Below are 25631 nucleotides of genomic sequence, written 5' to 3'. Positions count from 1 at the left end.
ACTTTCAGGTCTCCTCACACTGCTGGTGTGTTCCATTTTTTGTCATAGGGTGCTGGCAGATTATGGGCCTCCCATAACTGCTGCCAGGCCCCTAATCTGCCATGGGCCCCTATACCGACTCCTCATGCTGTGACGTTGCAACAAGGTGGAATTCAACCCTACATATGTTAGACCGCCTTTACGAACAGCAAAAGGCCATCACAGATTTCCTGATGTTAAAAGCAGATAAAGGTACTCCCTGTGTAACTTAGATGTCAGCCATTGGCAGCTCATGCGTGACACCTGCGCTTGCTCAGGCCCTTTGAGGAGGCCACGCTATTCGTGAGTCGGCAGGACTATGGGATGAACGACGTCATTCCTCTGTTGCACGTCCTGGAACAAATGCTGTTAACAATGGCTGGTCAGGGTGCGGTAGACGTGGCGCACAGATCTCAACGCCACATGGCCCCTGTGGGGGCAGGACTGGAAGAAGAGGAGGAGGTAGAGGAGGACATTGGTGCTCAGGAATTATTGAGTGAAATGGGTGGTTTTTCCACTCAGCGGACAGGAGTGGAGGAGCAGGAGCATCTGGTAGAGGAGGAGGAAGAGGAGACAGAGGACCTAGACGCACCGTGGCAGTATGCTGTGGAGATGGAGGCAGGGAGTCCCTCGCATTCCTTGGCACAAATGGCCCATAGCATGCTCGGTTGCTTGCGTAGCGACAGCCGAATAATAACCATCAGACAGAGGGATGACTTTTGGCTGTCCACCTTGTTGGACCCTCGCTACCGTTCAAAAATGGTGGCCTTTTTCACACCTGCTGAGAGGGAGGCCAAAATAACGTACTATAAAAAACACCTATGTAGTCAGCTGGTCTCTGCCTGTCTGCGCCAACGTCCATCCTCAGACACTGTGGGCCCTGTGCGCTCGTGTTCCGCTGCCATGGCAGCAGGGGAGGGGTGGGGTGGTAGGAGCAGTGGCAGCTCCACCAGCAGCGGCTGCCTCAGTCTGCAGTCGATGATGAGTAGCTTTCTTCACCAGCGCAGTGAGGAAACTACTAACCAGCCGCAGCAGCAGCAGCAGCATCAGGTGGACCTGGAGCAGGACCTCAAACAACAGGCTTAGGCCTACTTGGACAGCACCCTGCCAACCGAGGTAGACAATCCCCTTGACTACTGGGCAACGAAACTTGACCTTTGGCCCCAACTAGCTGAATTTGCCCTTGAAAGGCTGTCATGCCCGGCCAGTAGCGTGGCATCGGAGCGCGTGTTTAGTGCGGCAGGAGGTATTGCAACTCCGCGGAGGACACGACTGTCCACCCAAAGTGTGGAGAGACTGACGTTTGTGAAAATGAATCAGGCGTGGATTAGTCTGGATTTCAAACCACCAGTTCCTGACACAACTGACTAAATCCGCCATGAATCATGCCCCAAACATGTGCCACTTTCAGGTCTCCTCACACTGCTGGTGTGTTCCATTTTTTGTCATAGGGTGCTGGCAGATTACGGGCCTCCCATAGCTGCTGCCAGGCCCCTAATCTGCCATGGGCCCCTATACCGCCTCCTCATGCTGCTGCCAAGTCCAGAGTCTCTCATGGGTCCCTGTACGGCCTCCCATTGCTGCTGCCTCCATCGCCACACTCTGCCATGTGCCACTTTCAGGTCTCCTCACACTGCTGGTGTGTTCCATTTTTTGTCATAGGGTGCTGGCAGATTACGGGCCTCCCATAGCTGCTGCCAGGCCCCTAATCTGCCATGGGCCCCTATACCGCCTCCTCATGCTGCTGCCAGGTCCAGAGTCTCTCATGGGTCCCTGTACGGCCTCCCATTGCTGCTGTCTCCATCGCCACACTCTGCCATGTGCCACTTTCAGGTCTCCTCACACTGCTGGTGGGTTCCATTTTTTGTCATAGGGTGCTGGCAGATTACGGGCCTCCCATAGCTGCTGCCAGGCCCGTAATCTGCCATGGGCCCCCGTACCGACTCCTCATGCTGCTGCCAGGCCCGTAATCTGTCATGGGCCACTGTTGTCGCTTGTTGGCATATTCCGCTCGTTCAGATGCTCCTTCTCCTGCTACTCCTCTTCACGGATTCCGTCAGCAGTCTTTCTTGGAATCCGTTTCCAAGAGACAACAGTTTGCGAGCACGCACCCGACGGTGCAGAAGCTGAACGTCCTCCTGTCCAAGTTGCTGCTGCCAGGCTCGTAATCTGTCATGCGCCCCTGTACCGCCTCCTCATGCTGCTGCCAGGTCCAGAGTGTGTCATGGGCCCCCGTACCGACTCCTCATGCTGCTGCCAGGCCCGTAATCTGTCATGGGCCCCTGTACCGCCTCCCCATGCTGCTGCCAGGTCCAGAGTGTGTCATGGGTCCCTGTACGGCCTCCCATTGCTGCTGCCAGGCCCGTAATCTGCCATGGGCCCCTGTACCGACTCCTCATGCTGCTGCCAGGCCCGTAATCTGTCATGGGCCCCTGTACCGCCTCCTCATGCTGCTGCCAGGTCCAGAGTGTGTCATGGGTCCCTGTACGGCCTCCCATTGCTGCTGTCTCTATCGCCACACTCTGCCATGTGCCACTTTCAGGTCTCCTCACACTGCTGGTGGTTTCCATTTTTGTCATAGGGTGCTGTATGGCCTCCCATTGCTGCTGCCTCCACCGCCACACTGTGGCTCCACACTCTGGTTTTGGCCCCGTGACTGCCCAAATGAGTGAAGTGTGCGGTGATTCTAAGATCGACGGCACTCATCTGCATGTCATACTGACTGACAGTATTATTTCTCTTCCCCAGCAGACTCCAAGGGCATTTAAATTAAAGGTACAGTGTTCTGCACTAATATTAAGTCTCTCTGAAGCCTAGAAACACCCTTTTTTAAGTTAAATTCACAGCGAATTTATTCGACTCGAATCGAATATTGTCCACGAATTCGCCGAATCAGTCGAATCGAATTTTTCATTTCTTCGCTCATCTCTAATATGCACTATAAGGAATTAATTTAATATATATATATTTTTATTATTTTTTTTCACTATAAGTTTTTGAAGTGTATTTTGGTTGCACGGGGTGATTATTGTTATTTTTATTATTATTGAGGTAATGCACTAGATATTTTTATATCTTATTTCGAGGTGCGTTTTGGATGAAATAGCAGCCAATCCTTTCAGTGGAGGAAAAGAGTGAATACATTTGGGATATTTGTGGACACTATTTTGGACTTTTTTTGAAATTTTTTGGATTTGTGGGATTTTGTTGCACATTATATGTTTGTAATTTGAAAATTGATTTTTATTTTATTTTATTCATTTATTTTTATAATTTACAAAAAGGTTGTGTATATATATTATTACACTTTCTAGGGAGAAAGTATTGACCTTTTGAGGTTTATAAGGGTTTATATTGACTGAAAAGTGATTGGCTATTGTTTACAAAGTGAAACTTCCCCACATTAAATAAACTCTGGGGCAAATTCCCTTGAAAAGTGCAGTTTCCCCTGCAAAGTGAACAGCCTATTTGATTTTGGTAAATTAACCCCAATGCAACTGCTGTGGATGGGCAGGGGGATTTTCAGGAAAACAAGATTTGCAGTGAAATTTCTAATTTTACTGTGAGATTCACAGAAGTGGAAAATATAATGTTTGCTCATTGACTTGCTTAGATTAAAATTGCTTAACAAAATCTAGTTTTGTTTTAGTTGTTTTTTTTAGTTGTTTCTATTCTTTTGTTATATAGTTACATAGTTAGTCTGGCTGAAAAAAGACAATTCCATCCAGTTCAATAAAAAAGAAAAAAAAAAAGTTATAATCCTACACCCACAGTTGATCCAGAGGAAGGCAAAAAACCCAGCAAAGCATGATCCAATTTGCTCCTGCAGGGGAAAAATTCCTTCCTGATCACCCGAGAGGCAATCGGATATTCCCTGGATCAACTTTACCTATAAATGTTATATCCAGTTATATTCTGTGTATCTAAGAAAGAATCCAGGACTTTCCTACAGCAATCCACTGAGCTGGCCACAACCAACTCTTGAGGGAGTCTATTCCACATTTTCACAGCTCTCACTGTGAAGAAACCTTTCCGTGTTTGGAGATTACATTTCTTTTCCTCCAGATGTAAAGAGTGCCCCCTTGTCCTCTGTGATGACCTCAGGGTGAATGACTCTGCACCGAGTTCACTATATGACCACTGATGTATTATACATGGAGATCATATCCCCCCCTTATGTATTATACATGGAGATCATATCCCCCCTTATGTATTATACATGGAGATCATATCCCCCCTTATGTATTATACATGGAGATCATATCCCCCTTATGTATTATACATGGAGATCATATCCCCCCTTATGTATTATACATGGAGATCATATCCCCCCTTATGTATTATGCGTGGTGATCATATCCCCCCTTATGTATTATACATGGTGATCATATCCCCCCTTATGTATTATACATGGAGATCATATCCCCCCTTATGTATTATACATGGTGATCATATCCCCCTTATGTATTATACATGGAGATCATATCCCCCCTTATGTATTATACATGGTGATCATATCCCCCTTATGTATATACATGGAGATCATATCCCCCCTTATGTATTATACATGGAGATCATATCCCCCCTTATGTATTATACATGGAGATCATATCCCCCCTTATGTATTATACATGGTGATCATATCCCCCCCTTTATGTATTATACATGGAGATCATATCCCCCTTATGTATTATACATGGAGATCATATCCCCCTTTATGTATTATACATGGAGATCATATCCCCCCTTATGTATTATACATGGCGATCATATCCCCCTTATGTATTATACATGGAGATCATATCCCCCTTATGTATTATACATGGGGATCATATCCCCCTTATGTATTATACATGGTGATCATATCCCCCTTATGTATTATACATGGAGATCATATCCCCCCCTTATGTATTATACATGGAGATCATATCCCCCCTTATGTATTATACATGGAGATCATATCCCCCCTTATGTATTATACATGGAGATCATATCCCCCCTTATGTATTATACATGGTGATCATATCCCCCCTTATGTATTATACATGGTGATCATATGCCCCCTTATGTATTATACATGGAGATCATATCCCCCCTTATGTATTATACATGGTGATCATATCCCCCCTTAATCTCCTCTTCTCAAGAGAGAATACATTCAGTTCCTCTAATCTTTCCTCATAGCTGAGCTCCTCCATGCCTCTTATCAGTTTGGTTGCCCTTCTCTGTACTTTCTCCAGTTCCCCAATGTTCTTTTTGTGATTTGGAGCCCAAAACTGAACTGCATATTCCAGATGAGGTATTACTAGTGATTTGTACAGGGGAAAAATTCTCTCTCTCTCTCTCTGGATGTTTCAGATCATTTCATACCGTTGAGTTAAATTTTATATATTGCCAAACTTTTTGTGAAATGAAAACTCTCAAATTCACTCATCCATAATGATTAGATGAGCCTTTCTCAACTTTTTTTTAATAGGAAGGAATCCTTGAAATATTATTCTGTTCTCAGGGAAACCCTTATAAAAAATACTGCATCTACAGCTCACTGTACATTAGAGTGATGGTCAAGGAGAAGAATTCTCCCCACATTTGGGGTCAGTTGGAATAATCATCCTCATACAAATAGCTAAAAAGATCAATGGCTTCATTGGTAACTTGCCTCAGTAGTAGAAATTACCCCTGGAAACCTCTGGAGGAGACCGGGTTGAGAAAGGCTGGACTATATGCTTCGAGTTCTTTCCAGACAGCTGATCTGCAGACCTTGCTGAAGGTATGAAGCATTAAAATGTGTAGTTCAGATTAAGGCACCAGTTCACCAAGAGTATGTTGTGAAACTGGACAAAGAGGAAAAAAATGGTAAAGAAGACACGAAGAAGCACAATGTGGATACACTATTGATGTCATTGGAGGGGGTTTGGGGATATGGCCCTATATATAAATGAATACCAAACTCATATAGAAAACTCAAAAAAGCTGTTTACCACCAAAGGTATGGTAGATTGTATCAAAAGTGGTTGACTGTTTTCCTTAAGAAGCAAAATGTTTAGGGTTTACATGTTGGGTATATTTATTATCTCCTTTTAACTAACTAGGGATTAAATGTAATAGACATGTTAGGGGCTTTGTCTTTCTTTTATGTTGACATATATAAGGCCATATGAGATACGGTACATAGTCACGCAACCTGATAGCACCTTCATTTTGACTTGGCTTTGAATAACTTTAACATGACATTTAGAAAACAGGTAAAAACACAAATAAAAATAAACACCATACCATAATGATTTCAAGCACTTCTGTTTTGTTGATGGTTCCATTACCATCCACATCGTATAAAGAGAATGCCCACTCTAGTTTCTGGTTGGCTTTGCCAGACGAAGTCATATGTAGCGCTATCATGTATTCCTTAAAGTCCAATGTGCCGTCGTTGTTGGCATCAAAGCTTCTGAAGACATGGTGGGCATAAGCTTTTGGGTCAGCATCTGGAAAGAACTTGGAGTAAATGCTTTCAAATTGCTTCTTGCTAATCCTGCCACTGGGGCACTCCTTCAGGAACGACTGGTACCAGGTGCACAGTTCCTCCTGGGTAAATTTGGTGTTCATCTGCAACTCCTCCAAAATCTCTTTAGAAAGGGCACTACTTTTGCTGTTACCCATGATGAAAAATTAGAAGTCTAGGAACTAAAGGAAGACCTTCCCTTTTGTCCTACAAGACCAAACACAAGAAAGTAATGAGCAAGGCATTCTTCATGAGCCTAAATCCAGATAATGCCTTTTTGGGATTACGAGGGTTTAGGCGTCATGTACAGAATGATATTGACTCTGTGACTTTAGAATTTCAATTAGTTATCACAATTCCTTCGCTTGAGCCAATCTATTTTTATCATGATACGGGTTATGAAGATTACCTACCCGAGTTTTATCTTTTGTAACACATTGTGAATTGCTTACATTATTTCGACCTGGATTTGGACTAGGATAACCAACCAGAAATTAGAACGAGGTACCTTGTTATGGCTTTATCTTCAAGGCTGGATTTTCAAAGTGCTCAGTATTAGGTGCTGCTAATTGCGATTGTTCAGGATTACTAAAGACCATCCTTTCTCAACCTTTTTAAAACAGAGAAACCCTTGAAATAATTTCATGTCTTGGGGAACTCCTATTATGTTGTTATATCTCTAGCTCACAATACTTTTTCATGGTCAGTAAGTTGCAGATATAATAATACATGAAAAAATGTGCTCTATAAGACAGTAATATCCAAAGAACAAAGGTATACTGCTCAGGCAAACAATCCAGATCAGTCCATGATAGGTGCAGGCTCTGGATCGCCACCACACACGATGGAACAGGAAGAAGGGTCAGCCGAACACCACTGGATTGATGAGTATAGTGTATATTTATTGATCCATAGGACACACAAAACACCAGGACATGAATACAGGACCTGTTAACCTGAAAACCTATTTCTTCAGGGAAGCCTATCCTGCCATCAGCTAATACTTGACTATTGCACCAGAGATAGGCTTGTCCACTCCCCATTACCACCATGACCGTTCCGTACAAACCCCCCTTTCCCCTTAACCAATTATACTTACAAAAAACATGACACCAATTTTGGAGTAAAAGGCCAACATGGCCTTTTATTAACAACACAAATTTAAATACATCAACCATTCCTTATAACAGAAACCCAAAGAATTGTTGTTGGTCTTCGAAAGCACCCCCAAACAATCCGAAATGCACCTGCGGACAACCATATACACTAGGCCTCCAGCCGCAACCAACCAGCTCGGAGACAACCATACTGTCCGCGGTGCAGCACCACCACCTTCCATGTAAACCTTGGTTAACTGGGAATGTCCCCGGGCACATCATACCACCGATGGGTCCCACACCATTGTTTTTACCTTCCAAGATAACCGCCTCCAAAGACCAACAACCGCCCAGGAACCAACATAACCCCCCTTTACCTGGAGGGACCCAATACTCACCAAAAACAGGGAGGGCAGGAGGGAAGCTCTTACTCCTGACTTCCAGCTCAACTGACGCCCCCTCACTGAAACCCCCCACCCTAAGGTGCAGGAAACCCCACCTACTCTCAACCTTCCACCAACCAAATACCCCCACTATCAAAACAAACCCCTTGGATCTGCCTTAACCCCTCCTGTTCCTCCTTCCCCACTCTGAGCCTAGTCATGTATGCCCTGCGCCATTTCTTCTTTCTTTTTTGCTACGGGCATTTCTGGAATCTTCCAACCAGTCCATCCCCCACAGTTACTACCTTTTGTACCACTAGCCCCTACCTCCTAGATTGTAAGCTCCCAGGATCAGGGCCCTCCTATCCCTCTTGTATTGAACTGTATTGTTGCTGTATTGTCTCCCGTTATATTGTAAAGCGCTGAGCAAACTGTTGGCGCTATATAAATCCTGTACAATAACAATAAAAAATATACACTATATTCATCATCCTCTGGTGTGCAGCTGACCCTTCTTCCTAAGACAGCAGTAGCAATCATGAAATTGAACAAAATAATTGTGGCCGCAAAAAGAACACCAACATAGTACCCCTTACATTAGTGGTCAGTGGAAAAGTGCCTTCTTGTATTGGTAGTCAGTGTAGTGGTCCATTACCTCGGTGACCAAGAACCCTTTATGTTAATGGTCAGTGGGAGAAGGACACCCTTACATCATTGATCAGTGGGAACACTGCCCCCCTTATACAAAGTTAAAAACATAATCGATATTGGTGGCTACTGGTAGCCCTGGTTGAGAAACTCTGCTATAGGCATTATTCTGTGCTGGCGAGAGAGTTTCACCCATGTACTTGGCAGTAACGTTAGCATAATAATGTGACATTATTTTTTTACCCATTGTATTTGCCCTCCTAAAACACATTCATAGTCCAAATTCATTTATTTATTATTTATTTCAGGTACTTATATAGCACCATCAATTTACAGAGCACTTTTACACATATATATTGTACATTCACATCAGTCCCTAACCCTCAAGGGTTGTACAATCTAAGGTCCCTAACCCTCAAGGGTTGTACAATCTAAGGTCCCTAACTCACATTCATACATACACATACTAGGGCCAATTTAGACAGGATCCAATTCACCCACCAGCATGACTTTGGAGTGTGGGAGGAAACCCACACAGGCACAAGGAGAACATGCAAACTCCAGGCAGGTGGTGCCATGGTTGGGATTTGAACTGAAGACCCGAGTACTGCCAGGCTGAAGTGCTAACCATTTAGGCACTGTGCTGCCCCAGTTAGGACTTTAAGACTAGATTACACAATTAAGCATTTGATGTAAAAAATGTTTGGCTTCCAATTTAGATTCTAACATTTGCCACATTTTTCTTTATATTGATGAATTATATAATTCGATGTTAGAACTCTTCTACGACATGGACCGTACTCAGCCAACCCTGATGTTCTCCTCTTAAGGCTGACCTGAAAGGACCTCGGCCCAAAAGAAGAGGGAGGTGGCCAAGATTTATTATGTGGCCTCCTTAAAGTTGTTTAAAAATGAACCCTGCTCTTCATCGCTAAGCTTTCAGTCTAAAAATAAAGGCTGTAAATCCACTTATGTGTTCGTATGCTGACGTCCTGTTCCTCATATAGCCCAAATATGAACTTGATCAATCTTATGTTAGATGAGCAGGTTCAGGAAGATGCCTCAAAGTTCTAGATTCCATTTATAGAAGCTCTCGGGATTTGAAATAGATGGGTCTAGGCAGGGATAAACTGACAACTTATGGGGCCCCCGGGCAATAGGAGATCATGGGACCCCTGTGTCCTCGCCCACACTCAAAAAAGCCTAGTACACACAATCTAGTACACACAATCAGATAATCGGACGACTTATCGTTAGTTTTTTGGTTGCGTGCTAGTCTCATATCAAAAATGAAGAGGTTCCTGTCAGGAATGGACTCGCCAATGGTGGAGGGACTCACCTGCCTTGTGGGCTGCAGTACCAAGGCTGTCCAGCGGGTGCTCTCAGCAGCCAGAATCTCACTCCTGCAATCAAGCCATCACCTGAGGCTGATTGCAGGAGGTGTATTTAAGCAGGACCAGGCCTGTGATCAGTGCCTTGGTGTTTGTTTCCCATGAGCCCCTGTATCTTTTTACCTGTGCCTGATCCTCCTTTTTTCCCCCAAAATGTTCAGTATTTTTAGTTGGTATAGCAAAAAATAAAAACCCCAGTGGTGATTAAATCTCACCAAAAGAAAGCTCTATCTCAAAAAAAGGATACAAATTTTGTTTGGGTACAGTGTTGCATGACCTCGCAACTGTCATTCAAAGTGCGACTATGATGAAAGCTAAAAATTGGCCTGGGCAGGAAGGGGGTATAAGTGCCCAGGAGGCAAGTGGTTAAAGGAAGGATCACGGTGACAGTCAGGAGCAGGGGTGGACTGACAACTCATGGGGCCCCCGGGCAATAGGGGATCATGGGGCCCCTGTGTCCTCACCCACACTCAAGCCACACCCAAAAAAGCCTATGAAAGGTACCAGAGGCATTTCATGGGGCCCCCTACTGACCCAGGGCCCTCAGGCAGTGCTCGAGTGCCTCAATGGTCAGTCTGCCCCTGGTCAGGAACCTACACCTTCAAAAAGAAGTCAGCAATGGTGGCTTCCTTCCATAATTCTGCCCCGACTCACTTTACACTGATCACACTTTTGCACCATCTTAGAAAATCATAAACAGGGCAGCTCTGTTTTAATACCAAGTGCAATGATATTTTAAATCCCATTTCTGGTGAACTTGTTAAGGTAACATTTTTTGTTTTTTCTCAGAAAGGAAATATTTTCTGTAAATGTAAAAAAAACTCGGCACAACAATCAGAGCGACAAATCACCCCAGACGGTGATTGCGTCTTGACGTCTCCGTTTATAGGGAATTGAAGGGCTGATTGGTGGAGGAAAGTTTTTCATCAAACCCATTCTCCGTTCCTGTAAATCCCTGTCATTATTCCACAGCGAATGTTACTTTTCTTTCACGTTTCCAAGGAAATAATTACAGCTCATCAAGCAAATCTGCAGACAATCCGAAGAAGAAAATTATAATAAACAATTCCAAAATTGCATACGCTCCTGTTATTCTCGGTTTATTTTAAACTTCTGCTAGAAGTTATGTCTTTTTCTGTCTGCTTCTAAACTTCTAGTTAACTGTCTGAGAATACGGGAAGGTACCATTCCTGGCGTATATGGCGGACCCCACAGACGCGGAGATGAAAATTATTATTATTATTATTATATAGTATTTATATAGCGCCAAAAGGTTTGCTCAGCTCTGTACAAAATAGTGGGGGACAATACATGAGACAATACAGTAACAAAACAATACACCAGGGGTTCGAGGGCCCTGCTCTTTCGAGCTTACAATCTAGGAATGGTTTCATTCAAACCCACATGCCTTCACCCCATACGCAGGGGTGTATTTACCACAAGGCAAACAAGACATTTGCCTAGGGTGGCATTTTTCAGGGGGGGGCAGCACTGGCCCTTTGAAGAAGGGACTGAAGAAGGGACACACACAGCATGGGGACCTGGTGGGATCCGAGAGATGCTGTGGGTTTCATAACGGTGTATGCACAGCCTGACTCTCGTTTCCGGGGATATCCGGAGCTGTGAAGGTGGCTGGTGTATGGGGGGCAGTGCTAGTGGAGGATTCGGTGGAGGGCAGGGGTGTTCTTGGTCAGTGTCAGGCTCTTTCTGGGGGGGGGGGCGCCAATTTTTGTGTTGCCTGGGGCAGCTCAAAACCTAAATACACCATTGCCCATACGGGTAACCTATCTTTGTGGAACATATCATTCATCTACAATGATGCCATCTCTGGATCTCTGTGCTTCTCTGTGCAAAGTAAAGGCCATGCTGCCCCTTCCCACCAGCTTGCATTCCATGGAGATTCCAAAGGGTCTGGATCCAAATGGGAAAAACATGTTGGCTCTACAAGTCAAGACAGGCAACTCTCTGTTCTGTGAGGTATCCTTGAAGGTCCCTTGGATGGGCGTAGAAGAACGCTCGGTATAGATACATTCTATATTAAAAGTTTTTTTGAAATTGACAGTTCACAGGTGGTGAGTAAAGCCAACATGTTTCATGAGAAGTGTCTTCACCTTTCCTCAGGAATGTGATGGTAAATTGGGTCTGGACTGACCTGGGACCAAAAGTCAACTACAATAAGTCCCTTTAGATGCTGTCCAATCGAGCAGAACTGGCATGACCATCAGTGGAAGGGGGAGAGGATCCTTTCCATGTTTAGAGAATTGTCTTTTTGGCATGAAATTTGAGTCTACGTAATAGCATTTTGGTATACTTAGAGATCGGTAGATCTCCAAAAATACCTAATAAACAATTTTTGGGATGGGAAATATTAAGAAGCCCCAGGGATATAGAGAAAATAAATCAATAATACGTAGCCAAAAATTCTGGATACAGTGACAGTCCATGAAACAGTGCAAAAAAATCTGCAGTATCCCAACATCCCTTGAAATATGTTGCAGAAGGGTGTAGGCTCCTAGTGCCCAACCTGCGGCCCTTTGCCACTTAATGTGCCGCCCTTGGGACCCCTGCTCTGGGTTTCCCTGTTGTCCTGCTATAGCAATGATTTCATGCAATCTCATGTAGTATGCCTCCAATCTAGGACTGTCTCCTAAAGCTTGTCACCAGTCTCAAACAATTCCTACATCATATTTACGGTCTCTGATAGTCATGTCCACTGTCTCTGACCATCTCTTGTACCATGTCTGCAGCCACTGGCTATTTCTGCCCTTCTCCTGTATCGTGTCCGCAGTCTTTGACTATCTCTTGTATTATGTCCACAGTATCTGACCATCTCTTGTACTATGTCAACAGTCTCTGACCATCTCCTATACCAGTCCTGAGCAAATTGTGGCCACAGGGCCGCATCGGGCCCTGTAGCTGTCCCTATCCAGCCCTCCATGCCTCCACTGACAACATGCCACTCGCCTCAATGGGCAAATCTGACAATCTGTGGCACTTGTCAGACTCTGCAGCCTAAGTTAAAAATGCCGCGACCTGTGAACCGCAGCTCAGCCTCCCATTTTTACCAACCCCAACCAGCCATCTGAAAGAGCCCTATTTCATAAACAGTTTAGCTAATATTCTTAGCACCATTTTTATTTTAATGTTTATGTATTTACAGACCTTCCCAGGTCCAAAGTTAATGTTGAGAAGAATTAGGTTCAACTCTCCACAACAGTCCCAGTTTCTCATGTGGCACCTTGGGAAAATTAACCCCCATCCTATACCTGTCCACAGTCTCTCACCATCTCTTGCTTCATGCCCATAATATTTGAATATTGTATGTCTGCTGCCTCTGACATTGAATATTAACTGAATTTTATGTGAGAACTTTGGTGATGTTGAAGCCCCCTTATCAAGAAAGTTGACCACCACTGGTGTAGGCCCATTTTATGCAATCTAACAGGTGAGAAGTGCCTGTGGTGGAAAGGTTTCAGTCTGTTCCTGTAAGAATAAACTGAACCCTTGTATGCAGGGGCGGACTGACAACTCATGGGGCCCCTGGGCAATAGGGGATCATGGGGCCCCTGTGTCCTTGCCCAAACTCAAAAAAGCCTATGAAAAAGGTACCAGGGGCATCTCATGGGGCCCCCTACTGACCCCGAGCCCTCGGGCAGTGACCGAGTTTCCAAATGGTCAGTCCGCCCCTGCTTGTATGTAGCTTCAAAATCTGACCAATCTTGATCGGTAATCTGGAGAGCAGGTGAAGACCATTTGTGTTGGGCCTGTTGATATCTAACTCAAGATATTGGTAAGAGTAGAATAGTAAGTAGAAACTAGTTTAGTGGCATTTGGCCTTCACAAAAGTTGTTCAGATGAGTGACGCTCATGGGATTGTCATGAATTCTGAATTGCACGTACAAAAGCGTAAGGAGGTTGATATTAGTAAAAAAAAAACTAAAAGGGAGGTTAAATTCTTCCCTCAGTTGAGAGAACGACTTAAATTCTTGTGGAGAATACAACTGACCAAAAAATCTTACCATATGAGAACCATCTCTGTGGATCTGGAACAGGGGCGAACTGACAACTTATGGGGCCCCCGGGCAATAGGGGATCATGGGGCCCCTGTGTCCTCACCCACACCCAAAAAAGCCTATGAAAAAGGTACCAGGGGCATCTCATGGGGCCCCCTACTGACCCCGGGCCCTCGGGCAGTGCCCGAGTTCCCAAATGGTCAGTCCGCCCCTGATCTGGAATAGCTTGGAGCATGATCATCATTTGGCAAACCAAAACCATTTATTTTTTTACATTTCAGCTTATTTTTTTCTCAATTTTTTGCTACTTATATTTGGGAAACAGGAGGCATAACAAGATTATTTGGCTATTCAACGCACTCTGTAAATGGCTGAATAATTTCAGGGATTGTTCATATTCACTTTCATATATGGCCCCAGAATTCAATGGAGGCTTTGCAATTATTTTTGCTCTAATTTTTTCTATAAATTGAGCCTCAGTGATGGAGATAAAGACAAAATGAGAAGGAGAGGAGAAATGAGAATGGAGAAAGAGAAAGATGAATGAACATTCTTCTATTGTGTATCATTATGAGTCCATGCTCTTCAGTCGTTGGCCCATTGGAGGCTTTGTTGAATTGTGCTCTGTACTGGACTCGTGATGCTCTTCCAATGCCACTTTCATTGCGCTCAGCCTTTCTACTTGGAATTGATGCGGTTTTGGTGGTAAGGATAACCCTTATTACAGCAGACTGCACAATTATCATCCACATACAAGAAGACGAGTAATCAGCTTACATCTTGTGTAGGCAGCATTAGTCCCTTAATTCTGCTTTAACAAATGCTATGGGATCCTAGGTGGATTAAGTCACCATCTGTGTTTTCAGGTCATTCGTTGGGAGAATATGGAGAGTTCAAATGACCCAATTTGCAATTATTTGGTAAATGAGATCTCTTTACAGACTTGTCCCACCGTATTGATCTTTACCTGTTAGCTCGCGGTATCCGGGAATTAAAAAGGTTATGACACAGGAATGAACTGGGAGCTTCTCTCCTGGGTACCGGCTGCCGATTGTTTTCAAATGACATGTGTTAAAGCAGAAGTAAACTCTCTTAACCTCCCTAGCGGTCTGATTATGTCAGTATTTCTGTGCTCAAAGCGGTAAATTTTTTTGCATGGAAATATGTTGTTTTTTTATTGTAGGCCTTTCATTTTTAGGAATAACACTGAAATCTGTCCGAACAAGAGTCTAGTAAACATCCCGGGTAGGATAAAATTTGAAACACGAAATCATAAATTATAATATAATAAATAATCATAAAAAATAATATAATAATAATAAATGTAATTCAATAATGTAATCAAACCAAAAACACTGAAATGTGAAATATAGCGCCAAGTTCGCACATCACTGAGCAAAGTCGCAAAATCGTTTTCAGTGTCTGATGACGAATTTCCCCACAAATCATTATCACTCAATTCTGCAAGTGGTTCTGATTTACTATCGCTGTTCTCTAGCTGGTCTAAAACCGATTTTGACCTAAAGGGACGCTTTTTGGACGCCATGAACGTTTCTCAGTTTCCAGGCAGAAAGAACAGTAAAAATGCAGGCAGGGCGCCGGACAAAGCACTCGGGACAAAATGTATGTGAAATGGTTTGATACAGGAATGTTATACTATGTGATTTTAGTGATTTTAGTGAACGTCACTTTTAAAATTTTAAAATTTCCCACCAGTTCCTTCCCCCGTACGTCCCGACGCTCGCGAGGAACGGAACCCGGAAGACGGATGCCGGCATCGGCCGGAGGAGATAGCCGGGGACACTGCAGGGGGGACATCGCGGGAGCGCAGGACAAGGTAAGTGCTGCAGGGAATCCCGGAGCAACACTGCAGTGTATTCCCGAGTGTAGCTCATGGTTACTGCTTTTGGTACTGAAAGTTAACCCTGAGCTACACTCAGGAATACCGCCAGGGGGGTTAATCAACATGAACTATTTTTTCCCTTATGCTGCTAGCATTAGTAAGTAGATAGGAAGGTGTATTATATTTACTTGTTATAAACTTTTTTTTTTACATTTCTTTAGTTGATTCTTGATTTCTGGCTTAGGCCACAATGATGTCATACATCCCGGGAGTCTTCATGGAAACTTTTTGTTTAATCTGGAGGAGGGAAGAGGGACTTTCTCAGCTAAGCACACCCTACTGATTGCATGCCTGAGATAAGGGCAGATGGATTTCGGGAAGTAAATGCTGCATGAACCATCAGCCCTTACTGAAGATGGCCACAGCTAGAAACACTAGAAGGGTGTTTATCAAAGAGATTTGGAAGTATGGAGATGGAGGGAGTTTGCTTTGAATATTAAAAATGAATTAAATAGCGTTTACGTTTGTGGTACTCAGATACAGTTTAGTTCCACTTTAAAGTAGTGTTGCAGCATATTGTTCCTGATCCAGCGACTTGTCACTGATGACATCACAGATCTGCTTGTAGAAGTATTCCTGGCTGGTTTGACACACATACTTTGCATTTCCATTCATTCCTATGGAGCATCTGAGTAAGAGTGCATGTGACAACAGTGAGAATACAGTCCATCCATTCATTAGAGCCCAGTGACATCCCTGAGAATGCAGCCTATTCATTCACTAAAGGCTGGTGACATCACTTAGAATGCAGCCTATCCATTCACCAGAGACCAGTGACATCACTTAGAATGTAGCCTATCCAATCACCAGAGACCAGTGACATCATTGAGAATGCAGCCTATCCATTCACCAGAGACCAGTGACATCACTTAGAATGTAGCCTATCCAATCACCAGAGACCAGTGACATCAATGAGAATGTAGCCTATCCATTCACCAGGGACCAGTGACATCAATAAGAATGTAGCCTATCATTCACCAGAGACCAGTGACATCAATGAGAATGTAGCCTATCCATTCACCAGGGACCAGTGACATCACTGAGAATGTAGCCTATCCATTCACCAGGGACCAGTGACATCAATGAGAATGCAGCCTATCCATTCACCAGAGCCCAGTGACATCACTGAGAATGCAGCCTATCCATTCACCAGGGACCAGTGACATCAATGAGAATGTAGCCTATCATTCACCCGAGACCAGTGACATCAATGAGAATGTAGCCTATCCATTCACCAGGGACCAGTGAAATCACTGAGAATGTAGCCTATCCATTCACCAGGGACCAGTGACATCAATGAGAATGCAGCCTATCCATTCACCAGAGCCCAGTGACATCACTGAGAATGCAGCCTATCCATTCACCAGGGACCAGTGACATCAATGAGAATGCAGCCTATCCATTCACCAGGGACCAGTGACATCAATGAGAATGCAGCCTATCCATTCACCAGGGACCAGTGACATCACTGAGAATGTAGCCTATCATTCACCAGGGACCAGTGACATAATTGAGAATGTAGCCTATCCATTCACCAGAGACCAGTGACATCACTGAGAATGTAGCCTATCCATTCACTAGAGGCTGGTGATATCATTGAGAATGTTGCCTTGAGATTAATTAGAGACTCGTGGCATCATGCTATCCATTCACTAAACATTGATGACATTCCTGAGAATGCAGCCTATCCATTAACTAGACATGTACATGCTGTAAATTTTCATTTCATTTCGGATTCATTTATTTTCATATTTTTCATATTTTTTATGTTAACCCAATTTATTTTTGGAATTCATTCCATATCTTCAGCATTCATTTCATATATTCGTTTGGTCTTTGTGGATTTGAAAAATGTTGCCGTTTTTCCAAAAGATTGCTATATATTTGATATAGACTGCTCAAAGAAATTAAAGAAACAGTTTTATACACTTTTTATTTAATTTATAACACTTTGAGTCTAGCATCAAGTCAATTAAACTCCTGGGATATTGATCTGGTCAGTGAAGTAGCAGAGGGGGTTGTTAATCAATTTCAGTTATTGATTTTTAATTAACTTCAGATGCTTTGGTGTTAGTGAAATTAACAACAGGTGTATTAGATGAGCAACAATGAGACGACCCCCAAAACAGGAATGGTTTTACATGTGGAGGTCACTGATAGTTTTTTCCCTACTCATCTTTTCTGTTTTTCACTAGTTTTTCACTTGGCTAGGGTCAGTGTAACTAATGGTAGCATGAGGCCATACCTGGACCCTACAGAGGTTGTACAGGCAGTCCAGCTCCTCTAGGATGGCCCATCAGTACGTACCATTGCCAGAAGGTTTGCTGTGTCTCCCAGCACAGTCTCAAGAGCATGGAGAAGATTCCAGGAGACAGGAAGTTCCTCTAGGAGAGCTGGACAGGGTTGTAGAAGGTCCTTAACCCATCAGCAGGACCGGTATCTGCTCCTTTGTGCAAGGAGGAACAGGATGAGCACTGCCTGAGCCCTACAAAATGACCTCCAGTAGGCCACTGGTGTGAATGTCTCTGACTAAGCAATCAGAAACAGACTTCATGAGGGTGACCTGAGGGCTCGACGTCCTCTAGTGGCCCCTGTGCTCACTGCCCAGCACTATAGAGCTCAATTGGCATTTGCCATTGAACACCAGAATTGGCAGGTCCACCACTGGCGCCCTGTGCTTTTCACAGATGAGAGCAGGTTCACCCTGAGCACATGTGACAGACAGGAAAGGGTCTGGAGAAGCCGTAGAGAACGTTATACTGCCTGTAACATCGTTCAGCATGACCATTCTGGTGGTGGGTCATTGATGGTCTGGGGAGGCATCTCCATGGAGGGACACACAGACCTCTACAGGCTAGACAATGTCACCCTGACTGTTATTAGGTATTGGGATGAAATCCTTGGACCCATTGTCAGACCCTACGCTGATGCAGTGGGTCCTGGGTTCCTCCTGGTGCACAACAATGTCCGGTCTCATGTGGGGAGAGTATGCAGGCAGTTCCTAGAGGATGGAGGAAATAATGCCATTGAATGGCCCCCACGCTCGCCTGACCTAAATCCAGTAGAACACCTCGAGGATATCATGTTTCGGTCCATCTGATATCACCAGGTTGCACCTCAGACTGTCCAGGAGCTCAGTGATTCCTGGCCCAGATCTGGGAGGAAAGCACGTGGGGGATATACAAACTATTGAGGACCATTTGAGTTGCTGCAATGAAATTTCAGCAAAATGGACTAACCTACTGCATCATTTTTTCACTTTGATTTTCTTGATTTTCTTTGAATTCAGTCCTCTGTAGGTTGATCATTTTAATTTCCATCAAACGATGGGGCATCTTTACGTTCCTCACACCATGAGATCGGAATTTGTTTGAGCAGTGTATTATATCATTTAAAAGAGACCGATGACAATAGTGAAAATACATTTTAAATGTATTTTTATTTAGTGACCATAAAATAGTTTTGTGAACACTTTAAAAAAAATTTAAAATCTTGTAAAAAATGAAATATCTACAATTTAATTACACAAAATCTTATAATCATTATCCTTCATTCATATAAATTTACAATAATATTGTGCAAGTTGTAAGAAATATAAACATTGTAGTTACAGTAGAAATGAAATGCGCTGACCAGAACCTGTAAACTGCCACAAACAGGGAAAATGTAAAATTTGCATCAGTGAAAAAAAAAAATTATATATATATATATATATATATATTTTTTTTTTTTTTACTATTATTATAGATATATATTATATACAGTATTTAAGTGTGAAAATATTTTCCTTTGTTATTTTTGTTTTAAATCAATTTATGAAGTGAAAAATGTATAATCTTTAAAATTCCAAAGTATTTAACTTTCCCAAAAATTCTGATAAGCAAAATAACAAAAAACCCTCACAATTGAATTGCAAACTGGACATTCCAAACATATCCATTTTTTTCTATTTGATTTCACTTTGTGTATTTCTAAAATGCAGAAACTAAAAAAAAAAAAAAATACTTTAAAGAATCTGTGATATTTATTCAATAAAGGTGCAGGAAAGTTTTAGTTTTAAATATAGATTTTAAGGACATCCAAGGTAAACATTCAAAAGTGGCCTATCCTGTATTAAGTGGGTCAAGGGCCTTTAAGGATTATGTTACCTACTAACCAATATACACAAATATACTAAAAGTAATATCTATTCCAAAATTTGTACTTGAATTATAGCAAAATATACAAAAAATTATAATTTCCAATAAAAACATTCAAGAGTTTGGTTTAAAAGTTTCTATCTGGCCATTGCTACATTCAGAATCAGCCTCTATATAGTTTTTTTTTTTTTTAATTTCCTTTCTGAAGTGATCCATTCCTGAAGTCGTCCTTCATATGAGGTCCTGTTGATTTTCCTGGTTGAAAATTGTTAATTCCTTAGTACATGGAACCCGATTCTCTGCCGTTCTGATGAAAATTCAGCCACCATTTTTAAACTTCTTCTAGGATCATTTTCTAAAATCATCATTTTGCCCCTAACAAATATCACTTTCTTCCACTGTCTCCTCGAATGTCTCTCCCAGCGTTAAACCGCCATCGCTGCTCTCGGAAACGCTTCCCCTGGTGAAGTACTGAAGGGTGGCGCTGTGGTGGGGGTCCAGGTCAGAGGGCAGGTTGCTGGGGGCCGGAAGCAGATGAACTTTGCTCTTTTTTTTCCCATTCTGGTAAACCCCATTATGAGTGAATAATGTGTTTTTTGATTTTTTAGCAGCTTGGGTTTTGTACTTGCCTTGACTTCTGAAGAAACAGCTTTTGCATGGAAAATACTGGAGTAGGAAGAGATTCCACTGTTTCCGGAGCTCTGCTTTAACCTGCAGAGGAATAAGGAATACGTTCGGATTAGACCTTTATGGACTACATGGAACTGCTGCAACAATTGTATATATTGTGATATTTGGGGGTCTGGATCATTAGCCAGCTTTTATTTTCCAAAAACAAACAAAAGCAACAAGAAAAACAAAACAGTCCATCATTTTCCATAACAAAACAAACTTTTGTCTCAATGGGCCTGACATTCATGGGGCCCATTAACATACCATGTGGGTTGGGCAAGTACCACATGACATGAAATAGACCAGGGTTTCTCAGCTAGAATTCCATGGAGCCCTAGGGTTCCTCCAGAGGTTGCTGGGGTTTCCTTGATCAATGAGCAATTTCTGCCTTTCAGATATGTTCTCACTGACACCATCTTTTTAGCCATCTGTAAGGGGGGGAATTTTTCTCAATGACAACAATTGTAAGGGGCATTCTTCCCACTGACCATCACACGGATGTATCATGAGTTGTAGATCTAGTCATTTTTAGAAGGGGTTCCCTGAAACCGGAAGGTTATTTCCGCTCCTCACAAGACCTCCTACTCTCTAGCTCCCTTGTCTCCTCCTCCCATGCTTGTCTCCAGGACTTCTCCAGGGCTTCTCCCATCCTCTGGAACTCCCTACCCCAATCTATCAGACTATCACCTATTCTGCTCACTTTTAGGCACACTCTGAAAACCCATCTCTTCAGGGAAGCCTACCCCGACCCCAGCTAATACTGGAATCCTCTACTCTTCCAACCACTGCATCACAGTTATTACTTTTTGTACCACTATCCCCTCCCTCCTAGATTGTAAGCTCCAATGAGCAAGGCCCTCAAATCCCTCTTGTTTTGAACTGTATTGTTACTGTATTGTCTCCCACCATAATGTAAAGCGCTGAGCAGGGGCGGGCTGACAACTCATGGGGCCCCCGGGCAATAGGGGATCATGGGGCCCCTGTATCCTTGCCCAAACTCAAAAAAGCCTATGAAAAAGGTACCAGGGGCATCTCATGGGGCCCCCTACTGACCCCAAGCCCTTGGGAAGTGCCCGAGTTTCCAAATGGTCAGTCCGCCCATGGCGCTGAGCAAACTGTCGGCGCTATATAAATCCTGTATAATAATAATATTTCAAGGGTTCCTCTGTGTTCAAAAAGTTGAGAAAGGCTGAACTAGACACTGAACAGGGCAGCTGAGAAGTGGGCATAATTTCTAAATTAATGGGAACCTAAAGAATGTCCTTTCATGGGGCCCATTGATGATGTGTGCTACTGTTACTTGGACATGACTAGTCTCCCAATTTTGTGGGTACATTGGGGTGTTGAATATAAAGTATGTATGTTCTGAATTTATTGGATGCTCTGAAATAGTACTGGCTGCACTTTTTTTTTTATCATTGTGGAATTGTCACCATAGGACCAAGGAGGTCCTCCATGTCCACCTGTTGCCATGCAGCTGCAACACACCGATTTTTATCAGACTCTCTAAGGAGCCGATCGTTTCACAGTCAGTACCCCTCCCTGGGTGGACTGGGGGCCCATCACTAGAGAATATAGAGGGGCCAGTTATCTTTAGCCTCCTCTAAGCCTTGGATTTCTGGTCAAGCTCAGAGAGAAGTCGCAGAATCAATATTAGCATTTAATTACTGGATCCTAATGAGAAGAAAACAGATGATGTCAATAAGAGGGTAAATGAAGAAGGCGGTTTATAGATCAATGACTCAACTTCCTCGGCTGAGTATAATCTGTGTACGCTTGTTACTGTGCTAAGGATTAATTAACCCAGAGGGAGCCGGAGGGATCGCTGCTAACTACAGAGCATCATGTACATTTTATTTTACAAACAGCTCAGACACATGAGAGGGAATAAGAGGTTTATAGACATTGATTGTAGAGGTCGTTCTGGGCTGTGACTACAGATGGGGCCGATGTTCCAGGGTTCAGGGGGATCTGAGCAGGGGCAGACTGACAACTCATGAGGCCCCCGGGCAATAGGGGATCATGGGGCCCCTGTATCCTTCCCCAAACTCATAAAAGCCTATGAAAAAAGGTACCAGGGGCATCTCGTGGGGCCCCCTACTGACCCCGGGCCCTCGGGCAGTGCCCGAGTTTCCAAATGGTCAGTCCGCCCCTGGATCTGAGGGTCTGGTAACCAGCATTTCATTTAGTTTTGAAAGTAAAAGGGAATAGTTAAAAATCCTGCCCGGTAATTTTTCAATTGTTATTCTTCTATCTCTGCCCCTGTCACACTCACCTTGTCCCTGATCCAGTACTGGGCTATCTATCTAATACACAGCTGCTGGCACTTCTGGGCTCCATCCAGAGTGTCAGTGTCGCAGCCAAACAGTTTCAAGGCACCACCTTATAGGGCTAAAAGATAAGTTGCTCGGTGGTTGAGCAGAGTGTTCCTCTGCCTAAACCAAGCCCCTGACCCTTCACTGTGTGTTCCCCATGTTTTCAGTGACTGTGACCCTGACCATTCTAACAACCTCTGCACTCCAGTGTCTCCAGAGACCCCTGTACACCCTGTGCACCCCTGTGTCTCCAATGATCCCTGTGCACTTCAGCGACCCCTGTGCACTCCGTTGATTCCAACGACTAGGGTTGCCACCTCATCCCTTTAAAACTGAACATATATAAATGACACAGGTTCTGAGGCTAATTTATTGCAGATAAGATACTAAGTGAGTTCAATTACCACCTTAATCAGCCCCAGATCCTGCGTAATTAATATGCATTCGGGTTTAAAGGAATGAGGTGGAAACCCTACTAGTGACCCATGTGAACCGCTTTGACTCCAGTGGCCCCTATGCACTCCAGTGTCTTCAGAGATACCTGTGCACCCCTGTGTGTCCAGTGACCCTTGTGCACCGACCCATGTGCACCCCTTTGTCTCCAGCGATCCTTCTGCACCCCCTGTGTCTCCAATGTCCCTGTGCACCCTTGTGTGTCCAATGACCCTTGTCCACCCCTTTGTCTCCAGAAATCCCTCTGCACCCCCTGTGTCTCCAGTGACCCTATGCACCCCTGTGCCTCCAGTGACCCTGTGCACCCCTGTGCCTCCAGTGACCCTTGTGCACCCCTGTGCCTCCAGTGATCCCTGTGCACTCCTATGTCTCCTGCAACCCTTGTGAACCCCTGTGCCTCCAGTGACCCTTGTGCACCCCTGTGCCTCCGGTGATCCCTGTGCACTCCTATGTCTCCTGCAACCCTTGAGAACCCCTGTGCCTCCAGTGACACCTGTGCACCCCTGTGCCCCCAATGATCCCTGTGCACTCCAGTGTGCCTCCAGTGACCGTTGTGCACCCATTGCCTCCAAAGACCCCTGTGCATTCCTGTGTTTCCAGCAAGCCTTGTGACCCCTGTGCTTCCAGTGACCCCGTGCACCCCTGCGCCTCCAGTTATCCCTGTGCACTCCTGTGTCTACTGCAGACTCTGTGCACCCGTGCCTCCAGTGACACCAGTGGCCCCAGTGATTCCTGTGCACTTCAGTGTGCCGCCAGTTACCCTTGTGCACCCTTTGCCTCCAATGACCCCTGTGCATTCCTGTGTCTCCAGCAAGCCCTGTGCTCCCCTGTGCCTCCAGTGACCCTGTGCAACACTCTGCCTCCAATGACCCTGTGCATTCCTGTGTCTTCAGCAAGCCATGTGCTCCCCTGTGCCGCCTCCAGTGACCCCATGCACCTCTGTGCCTCCAATGATCGCTATGCACCCCTGTGCCTCCAGTGACCCCTGTGCACCCCTGCACCTCCAGTGATTCCTGTGCACTCCAGTGCCTACAGTGACCCCTGTGCACTCCTGAGTCTCCACCAACCTCTGTGCCTTCAGTGACCGCTGTGCACGTCAATGCCTTCAGTGATTCTTGTACACTCCAGTGCCTCCAGTAACCTTGGTGCACTCCAGTGCCTCCAGTGATCTCTGTGTACTCCAGTATCTCCAGTGACCCCCTGTGTCTTCAAGGACCTGAGCGCACCATTGACTCCTGTGTCTCTAGTGACCCCCGTGTACTCCTGTGTCCCCCTTGACTCTATTACATCCTGTCTCCCCTTTGACTCATCTGCATCCTGTGTTAATCTGTTACTCCATGTTTACTGAGAACCTCAACCTGTGTCTCCACAATCTCAGGCACGTTCCTGTATTTCCTGGACTGTCTCTCTCCCTGTGTATATGGGCTCCTGTCCATGATAGTCCCACTGGGGGGTTTTCACTTTCTGCTCTTTAAACAATCAAGAAATTAGATGACAAAGTGAGAAGCAATCCCCTCTATGGAAAATTTGAAAGATTAGAAGGTAGTCCTATTCTGGTGACAATCCCAAATTTTGCATTTTCCCCAAACTTTCTGTACAGGGACAGTGGTGACACAAGGACAAATGTTCAGGGGGAATCTCCTCAGTGGGGTCACAATAAAACCATAATCTACTCCATCGAAAACAAAAACAAATAGATCTAGATACATTGTAACATTAGCCAGAACATTTATAATAGCCTTAGTGTGCACTTACCTCCCCATTAGTGAAACAATATAAATAGGCGACCACAAAACCCTAAAAAAAAAAAAAGAGATGAATCATTTAAATTAACCCCAATAAAAGGTGTTCTTGTTTTCTAGTCTCATTATTTGATATCTCATCATCCCTTGAATGTGCTGGTGGGAAAGAACGTGAAAAACACTGCCCATTTACTTGTGTGTTGATGCCTGTATAGTAGCACCTGTTCTGTTGTGTGTTAATGTGCATTGTGTCAAGGCAGCCTATTAAAATGAATGGGCTGCCAATGCATAAAATGCTAAAAATCACACCTGACTCTGTTTCTAATGCAAAGCACCACAACACCATGCATTGCCATGC

The 25631-nt window shown here is 44.1% G+C and overlaps 2 protein-coding genes across 2 annotated transcripts in view; both read right to left on the bottom strand.

Moving 5' to 3' along the window:
* RCVRN (recoverin) overlaps positions 1-6727 on the bottom strand; it is a 67212-nt gene extending 60485 nt beyond the window's left edge. Inside the window, exon 1 of the mRNA XM_089657913.1 lies at positions 6295-6727. Within this exon, the coding sequence (XP_089514039.1) occupies positions 6295-6675 (381 nt within the window). The 5' untranslated portion in view covers positions 6676-6727. The remainder of the gene's footprint in view (positions 1-6294) is intronic.
* A 12645-nt stretch (positions 6728-19372) lies between these two features.
* The window catches only part of GLP2R (glucagon like peptide 2 receptor), a 122390-nt gene continuing 116131 nt past the window's right edge, over positions 19373-25631 (bottom strand). Inside the window, exons 12-13 of the mRNA XM_089657912.1 lie at positions 25287-25328; positions 19373-20802 (exon numbers count right to left, since the gene is read on the bottom strand). Of these exons, the coding sequence (XP_089514038.1) occupies positions 20467-20802; positions 25287-25328 (378 nt within the window). The 3' untranslated portion in view covers positions 19373-20466. The remainder of the gene's footprint in view (positions 20803-25286; positions 25329-25631) is intronic.

This window comes from Staurois parvus, unplaced genomic scaffold (assembly GCF_062004578.1).
Source record: "Staurois parvus isolate SC_StPar_1 unplaced genomic scaffold, SC_StPar_1.0 ptg001041l, whole genome shotgun sequence".
Taxonomy (NCBI): Eukaryota; Metazoa; Chordata; class Amphibia; order Anura; family Ranidae; genus Staurois; species Staurois parvus.
The sequence above is the reverse complement of the archived record's forward strand: the minus strand, read 5'-3'. Positions and strand labels throughout refer to the sequence as shown.